Below are 8997 nucleotides of genomic sequence, written 5' to 3' on the forward strand. Positions count from 1 at the left end.
TTTGTAGAAATAAAAAGGCTACGAGGCAACATTTGTCAAAATGGTACAACATAAATATCATACTCCACGTCTAACTCCAAAACATCTAGATCCAAAATGTTTAATGTTTTCTATGTTTACTGCAAATGATATAAGAAATTTAAGTGTTACCAAAATAAGGACACCATTATCATTTAATATTTTGGGACATCCATTAAAAGGAGGTTTATATGACCCAACATTAGGTAATAAATGAAATGATGCAAATTATTATATGTATTATTTATATTTTTATGTGAATTAGAGAAAGTAAAGGTACAATTTACTAATACATATTTCTTTTATTAATTAGGGCCACTTTTAGAAAGTTCGGATCCATGTGGAACATGTGGATGCAACGTATTCAAATGTCCAGGTCATTTTGGACATATAGAATTGCCTATGCCAGTAGTAAATCCACTGTTTCATAGAGGATTATTTATGTTAATCAAATTAGCATGTCTAAACTGTTTTTCTTTACAAATTCCACCTTATATAAAATTGTTACTTACTGCAAAATTGAACTTACTTCAACAAGGATATCTCAGTGAACTTGAAGATTTAGAACAAGAAATAATGTTTGTTGTTTCATGTTCTGGTAATCCTTATGAAGTTGATGTGCAAGCTGTTCAAAATGTAATTGATAATTATACTGAAAATCTTCTCAATAGACCAAGACTTAATCAGCGTATCATGCAATATGATGAAATTCAACTAAATACCAAAAATATTAATATGCAATGGCATACATATGTTGAAAATGTTATAAAGCAGTATGCAACATTGAAAGTCTGTGTAAATTGTCAAGAACCTATACCAAAAATTACAACACTAAAAAATAAAATTATGACCACTAAAATATGTGAGACACCTAATACTCCTCGGACAGTAAAATCACGTGGAGTAGTACATAAATTAGAGACAGTTATAATAATGCCAGATCAATCTAAAGATTACCTCAGAAAGCTTTGGCAAAATGAGAAAGATTTCTTAAAAGTACTTATACCTTGCTTTGGAATGGTAGATATTGAATATCCAACTGATATATTCTTTTTTGAAGTAATACCAGTTTTACCACCTATAGTTAGGCCAGTTAATTTTGTCAATGGACAAATGATAGAACATCCACAATCTCAAGTTTACAAGAGTATCATCCAAGATTGTCTTGTACTTCGAAATATCATTCAAACAATTCAAGATGGTGATACAAATCAACTGACAGAAGAGGGAAAACTTGTTTTTGAACAAATAAAAGGTAATACAGCAATTGAAAAATTACACAATGCTTGGCAAAATCTGCAAATAAATGTGGATCATTTAATGGATCGTGATATGAATAGAACTGCAGATTCTGCAAATTGTCAGGGTTTAAAGCAAGTTATAGAAAAAAAGGAAGGAATTATTAGAATGCATATGATGGGTAAAAGAGTTAATTTTGCTGCTCGTTCTGTTATTACACCAGATCCTAATTTGAACATAGATGAAATTGGCATTCCTGAAGCTTTTGCAATGAAATTAACATATCCAACACCAGTTACACCTTGGAATGTTGTACAGTTAAGACAATTAGTTTTAAACGGTCCTAATATTCATCCTGGTGCAGTAATGGTTGAACACGAGGATGGAAGTATACAACGCATTTCTAACACAAATGCTGTTCAAAGAGAAGCTATTGCAAAACGTCTTCTAACAACAAGTGATAAAGCAAACAAATTTTTTAAAGGCATTAAAATTATACATAGGCATTTACAAAATGGAGACATTCTGCTGTTAAATCGTCAACCAACTTTGCATAAGCCTAGTATAATGGCTCACAAAGCACGTATTTTAAAGGGAGAAAAAACATTACGTTTGCATTATGCTAATTGTAAAGCCTATAATTCAGACTTTGATGGCGATGAGATGAATGCTCATTATCCCCAAAATGAACTAGCTAGAAGTGAAGGCTACAATATAGCCAATGTATCTAATCAATATCTTGTACCTAAAGATGGTACTCCTTTAAGTGGTCTCATTCAAGATCATATGGTTTCTGGTGTGCGATTAACAGTAAGAGGGACATTCTTTTCACGTGAAGATTATATGCAACTAGTTTATGCTGCTTTATCTACAATACAAGATAATATAATTCTTCTTCCTCCCAGTATTATAAAACCAGTACCCTTATGGTCTGGTAAACAAATTGTATCCACTGTTATCATTAATATTATTCCACCAAATCAAGCACGCATCAATTTGACAGCAAATGCCAAAATCAATGTAAAAGAATGGCAAGTTGAAAAACCACGGCAGTGGAAATGTGGTACTGAATTTTTAAATCCTAAAACAATGTCAGAAGCCGAAGTAATAATACGAAATGGAGAATTATTATGTGGTGTACTTGATAAGACACATTATGGTGCAACTCCATTTGGTCTTATACATTGTATTTTCGAATTATATGGGGGAATATGCTCTACAAAGTTGTTAAGTGCTTTTGGTAAATTATTTCAAGCTGCTTTACAAAGAAATGGATTTACTCTTGGTATTGAAGATATTTTATTGTTAAATAAAGCAGATAAGAAACGGAAAGAAATTATTTCTAACTGTAGAAAAATTGGAGAAAATATTCAGAGATCGGTGTTAGAATTACCTGATGATATACCTATGGATATTGTTACATCTAAAATTGAAGAATCTTATTGGAGTGACCCTAAATTCCGTGCTCAAATCGATCGAAAATATAAAAGCGCATTAGATGTCTATACTAATGATATAAATAAAGTTTGTTTACCAGCTGGTCTTTTGAAAAAATTTCCAGATAATAATCTACAATTGATGGTTCAATCCGGTGCAAAAGGTTCTACGGTAAATACTATGCAGATATCTTGCTTACTTGGACAGATTGAGTTGGAAGGAAAAAGGCCACCTTTAATGATCAGTGGGAAAAGCCTTCCAAGTTTCCTTGCATATGATCCTACACCAAGAGCTGGTGGTTTTATCGATGGTAGATTTATGACAGGGATCAAACCTCAAGAATTCTTTTTTCACTGTATGGCTGGCCGCGAAGGTCTTATTGATACTGCTGTAAAAACTAGTAGATCAGGTTATTTACAAAGATGTCTTATTAAACATCTTGAAGGATTAAGTATTAATTATGATTCAACAGTACGAGACTCAGACGGTAGTATGGTGCAAATTTATTATGGCGAAGATGGGCTTGATATACCAGGTTCACAATTTTTGAGGAAGGAACAATTAAATTTCTTAATAGACAATAAAAATGCGATTCTCAATGAAGAAATAGTAAAAAATTTAAAAATGGATTCAGATACAGATAAAATTTTAAAAGTAGTGAGAAAAATTAAAAAATGGGAAAGTAAAAACGGAAGTGTATTACAGAAGAGAAGAATTAGTCCATTTACAAGGTTTTCAAGGGAAGATATGAATATTAAGAAATCGAAATATAAGGAAATTAATGAAAATAATGGGAGAAGCAAAGCATCTCTTTCATTGATGAGAAAGTGGTTAAGGACTAGTGAAGAAGATAAAAAATGGATTTATGCCGAATGTGCAAGATGTCCTGATCCAATAATGTCGAAATATAGACAAGATATAGATTTTGGTGTACTTTCTGAACGATTAGAAAATTTAATGGACGAATATATAGCCAATAAATCTAACAATTCGATCATAAAAAAGAAAGATTTAAGAGACCTCTTGTCTGTGAAGGTAATGAAAATTGTTTGTCCACCTGGTGAACCAGTAGGTTTATTAGCAGCACAATCAATAGGGGAGCCATCAACTCAGATGACTTTAAATACTTTCCACTTTGCTGGTCGTGGAGAAATGAACGTTACTTTGGGTATACCCAGATTACGTGAAATACTTATGATGGCATCGAAAAATATTAAAACGCCTAGCATGGAGATACCATTCCGGAAGGACTTAAAGAATGTAACAAAACGCTCAAATAAATTAAGATTGCAATTAACAAAATGCATTTTATCCAATGTTTTAGACAATATTAATGTAAGTAGAAAATTGGAGCAATCGCCAAATAGACAATTGGTGTATACTATGACTATTAATTATCTTCCACATAAATGTTATAAATCGGAATTTTGTGTTCAACCACATGAGGTATTGAAAAAAACTGAAGAAGTGTTTTTTAAGGAAATGTTTAAAGAAATTAAAAAGATCGCTAAAGTAACAGGTGTTTTAGTGTATGTTGAAGAGGAAAAGAAATCTATGTATGAGGATGATGCTTTATTAGATCAAGCAGAACCTGAAGAAGGAGCAGAATCTGCATTGAAACATGCAAATTTGGGAGAAATGCACGAATCTTCAGATGAAGAAGCAGCAGCAGAAGATGCAGATGCAACTTTACTACGATCAATTTTGCGTCATAAAGAAAATCAAGAATATGAGGATCCAGAAGAAGAAGAAGAAATAGAAGATATAAATGAAAGAGAAGATGATATTGTTGTAGAGCATGAAAATGAAAAATTGAAAACTAATGACCAACAACAAGATGAAGACGATGATGATTATGACACAGAACATGAGAAATCAGACTATATTGTAAATGAAACTTACAGTACACAGAGAAAGAGGGATATTAAAAATATGTATACTCATGTAATAGAATATGATTATGATGAGGATAAATTCACATGGTGTAAATTAACATTTTGGGTAAGTATCATAATGAGAGTTACAAATTTTCTCCTTCATAAAAAGAATTAGCTGATGATTACAATTTTCTTCTGCAGTTACCTCTTAAAATGTTAAAATTGGATTTACCAACGATAACTAGAAATGTTGCAAATAGAGTTGTTTTATGGGAGGTACCTTGCGTAAAACGTGCTTTTACATTTCAAAATAATAATGGAGAGACAATTCTTAAAACTGATGGTATCAACATAGTAGTAAGTAAAAGTTTTGTATTATAATGAATATGTGTATATGATCACAATTTTGCATTTTATTATTTATTCGTAATTTTTTTGTAATATAGGAAATGTTCAAATATGATAAATCTCTAAATTTAAACAAATTATATTCCAATGACATTTATAGTATTTCTCAAACATATGGTATTGAAGCTGCTAACAGAGTTATTATAAAAGAAGTGAGAGATGTATTTAAGATGTATGGAATCACAGTTGATTCTAGACATCTATCTTTAATTGCGGATTACATGACTTTTGATGGTAGATTTCAACCTCTCAGTCGTAAAGGAATGGAAGGTTCAGCATCTCCATTGCAACAAATGAGTTTTGAAAGTTCTCTTAATTTTTTGAAAAATGCCACTTTAGAAGGTAAGAGAACAGAGAAAGTGATGGAATTATTTATTCTTTGAAAAATTCGGTGTTAATTATGTCTTTTATTTACAGGAAAACGAGATAATTTAGTATCGCCTTCTAGTCGATTAATGTTAGGTCAACCTTGTAAATCTGGTACTGGGTCATGTTCGTTATTGGTAAAAATACAGAAACAACCGGAAACTACCTTTTCAGTAGGTGGATAACAAATGTGAATAGGGTTGATGTCAAGAATAAATTATTAGATACATGCAATTGTGTAAATAAATTTAATATTTTATGTCAAATTTTGAAAATTATTTTTTACATTATCAGACAATAATATAAGAAAGAATTATATTGGATGTATATTTTTTTATAAGCTGATTACATTTTATTTTGCAACAAATTATGTATAATAAAACTGACAGTGTATTAACAAAAAATTATGTCCCTTACATTTTGCAAGTGATATATAACTTTATTTTTACTGATTATGAGATTTTTGCTAGTTACCTTTATTGATTAATGATAACCAATAGATAATCCTGTTCAAAAATACTTCTGCCATTAAAATTATTTATTCACTTATGCTTCTGAATTGTGCTTTTAAGTTTGTCGTAATTAGCACCTGAGAAGTTTTCCAGCTAAAACATTATATTATACATTATATTATGAGTTCTTAACTGTATTCTTATATGAAATAGATATTAACTTAAAATAGTACATACCACTTTATTATTTTTAATGAAAACAAAGGTAGGCATACTGCTAATTCCATATTCACTAGCAATGTCTTCACATTCATCTACATCAACTTTCAAGAAGATAACATTTTCCATTTCCTATTACAGAAAAATATTTTGTAAGAATTATTTAACAGAAATCTTTTTATGTAAGGTAAATTATCTAACCTTTGATAACTCTTCCAGTTTGGGCGCAATCATCTTGCAAGGCCCACACCATGTAGCAAAGAAATCAACTACAACTAAATTATCTCCAGCTTTCTCAAGCTGGCTTTTTAAATCAGCCTGCAAAGATAACATACAAATACATTATACTGTTAAATATAATAAATTACCCTACTGTAACTGTACAATACTATTATATTAGCTTTACATTTGTCTTAAATAGATACCTGGTTCTGGCTAGCTATCTATAGTTATCACATACCTATCAGCAAATTAAATATAGTGCATGTAGATATTTTTAATGAAAATTAGAATTATATATCAATAAAATTATATGAAGTACGAAGAATATTTCCTATAGTTCATAATTTTTCTAAACTTAAAAAATTATACTTTAAAAAAAATAAAACAATAAAAAAGAAAAAATATAAAAATCGTTTTTGGGTACAATTCTATTTGAAGTATCTTTATCAATTATATGATTTAAAATCAATAAATAGATCATCATCAAGTTAGATTGTCCCGCCCATAAAACTCATCTATCATGGAAGCATGTTTGAATTGCATGCTTCGATACAACGAATCACGCCAATGCCACGAACTACATTGGTGTCGCAATTGGAATTATTTGGAGTTGACGTAATATAACGTGAACGTCACACTCGAAAATGTTCACCGCATCAATTCCATGGCACTTAAACTAGCTAGATAAACGAACGCCGGTACGATTCGATGTGCCAATGATGATTCCAACTACATCAGACATGCTTCCTACAGAAACCTCTTCGTTGTATTATAATGGAAACTTTGCTACCAAGTAGAATTAAGCAAGCTTGAATCGATTATTTCAAAACTAATCGATTTCGTAGAAGGTACGCGAAATGCGAATAAATTATATTTGTAGTCTAACCAACTAATTTTTTGTTTCTTGTATTTTCAAGCCTGATTTCTAAATTATTTAACACATATTATACGAATTACATATGTAAAAAATCAGACGAATATATACGTATCTAGTTACTTACAGCATTCATAACTTGGACGACCATTTTTGTTTCTTCTAGGAAATATGTTAACGCTTGACTACAAGTAGTATAGAACCAACGGTTTCGATGTTCGTCAACGACTGAGCGCTGTGGTCGGAATTCAGAATCCTCCTTAGTAATTCTGTTCCTCCCTCTCTCACACTTTTCTTCCTTTACATTCACTTTCCTTCTATCTTTCTCTCTCCTTCAGACTTGGGTCCCATAGAGTAGTGTCTAGTATCACGCTCATACGTAAAGTATAGGGAAGGCGAAACAAGTTGCGTACTGGCTGTATTGTACTCCAAAAGACCTCCAAAGATCCGCCAACAGGTACGGATTAAGAGGGGAACTAGAGGAGGCTATAATACCAAGTCTTGCCATTCAATGAAAATACATTTTATTTTACACCTATAACGAATAATTCACTTGTTTATCTTATGGAAAATTAAAAGAAATAACTATTTTCTAAACATGCATATTGTCTTTTAAAAAATTTTAAACTTAACCCATCAGAATATAAATGTAATTTCATATTTATGTAAATTTATATCATTTTAATCCACTCTCTTCATATTTTTCTATAAAGGCAGCCTCCGTTGGATCAATATTTCCAGGCCTTAAAAATCTTCCATCCGGCCCTGTCCACGAACATTTCCGAATGTCTAGATAGATCACACTGTACTTCCCAGTAATGGTTTATATCATAGTGAGGAAGTGCACGCAATTTTGAAGGATGATCGAACAAATTGCACGTGTTACAATTCATTATATTAATATTAAACGCTACATTAACACGAAATACAGTGCAATAATTGAATTTGCACTATCTTCGATCTTTGGTATACCTCCACTGTTCAGTTCTGTTGCGACGCAATTCGTACCATTCAATATCTTTTGCCTTTTTTTTAATCAACGATAAGATATTACGGTTTATTCATGTTTCGACATTGCATTATAGAACAACGTTTATGCAATTAATAATTAATTTTACATAAAAATAAGGACGAATGCATGTATATTTTTGTACGCACTGTCATTATTTTATCAGATAAAATAGTCAATTTATGAAAACATGATAGTAGTTCCGATAGTAGTTAAGCTAGTGGTTCTCGGTAATGATTTTGTGACTAAATAACCTTGGTTACAAAATAACATGGAATATGTAGGTCAATCCTCTCAAAGAAATCGATTAATACGCTAACGCTAGTTTCTACTATTTCCCTAGATTGATACTAAATACGTTTAATAAGAATTAGAATAAATGCTGATAAATCTTAAATCCTTACAATTAGGTATTATATTATTTTAAGAAGTAATTAGGTATGATATATATACGTAATCAATGTGAACAATATACATAGAATAATTTGAATCATAAAAGCCATTTATACACACACACACGCGCGCACACACACACACACATATTATATATATATATATATATATATATATATATATATATAATATACGCATTGTAATGACATCATGTGATTTTCTTGTTAAAGGTGACGCTTTCAAGAGTTTCAAGTAAATTACTAACTTTTCATATCTGTGCCTATACTATCATATCATACGTATCTACAATAATATTGCACCTGATACTTTGTATTACGTTTCAAATGGATTTATTACTCATTCGTAACGCAAATAATTATATCGATGTAGTAACATAATATTTATTACGCAATAACGATGTGACGTCCGATGCAAAAAATTAGTAAACATACACATATGTATGTAATGCTTCAATATATTACT

General features: G+C 30.8%; 2 protein-coding genes across 3 annotated transcripts; one reads left to right on the forward strand and one right to left on the reverse strand.

The window, feature by feature from the left end:
• Window positions 1-40: 40 nt before the first annotated feature.
• Window positions 41-5611, forward strand: LOC126915691 (DNA-directed RNA polymerase I subunit RPA1). 2 transcript variants are annotated; one of them, XM_050720584.1, is made up of 5 exons: window positions 41-224; window positions 332-4695; window positions 4773-4928; window positions 5018-5321; window positions 5397-5611. In XM_050720584.1, the coding sequence occupies exons 1-5, from the start codon at window positions 41-43 to the stop codon at window positions 5528-5530; spliced, it is 5142 nt and encodes a 1713-aa protein (XP_050576541.1). In that variant the 3' UTR covers window positions 5531-5611. The 2 variants fall into 2 exon arrangements, with proteins under 2 accessions (XP_050576541.1, XP_050576542.1); XM_050720585.1 differs by lacking the exon at window positions 41-224 and having other exon boundaries at window positions 484-616; window positions 690-4695.
• On the reverse strand, window positions 5580-7415 carry LOC126915717 (thioredoxin-2-like). Its single transcript, XM_050720663.1, has 4 exons — window positions 7240-7415; window positions 6218-6334; window positions 6035-6148; window positions 5580-5950 (listed from the first exon to the last, which is right to left on the reverse strand). Exons 1-4 carry the CDS (start codon window positions 7261-7263, stop codon window positions 5888-5890), a joined length of 318 nt encoding a protein of 105 aa, XP_050576620.1. The 5' UTR covers window positions 7264-7415; the 3' UTR covers window positions 5580-5887.
• Between the last annotated feature and the right edge of the window lie 1582 nt (window positions 7416-8997).

The sequence above is a fragment of the Bombus affinis genome, chromosome 4 (genome assembly GCF_024516045.1).
Source record: "Bombus affinis isolate iyBomAffi1 chromosome 4, iyBomAffi1.2, whole genome shotgun sequence".
In the NCBI taxonomy this organism is placed as follows: domain Eukaryota; kingdom Metazoa; phylum Arthropoda; class Insecta; order Hymenoptera; family Apidae; genus Bombus; species Bombus affinis.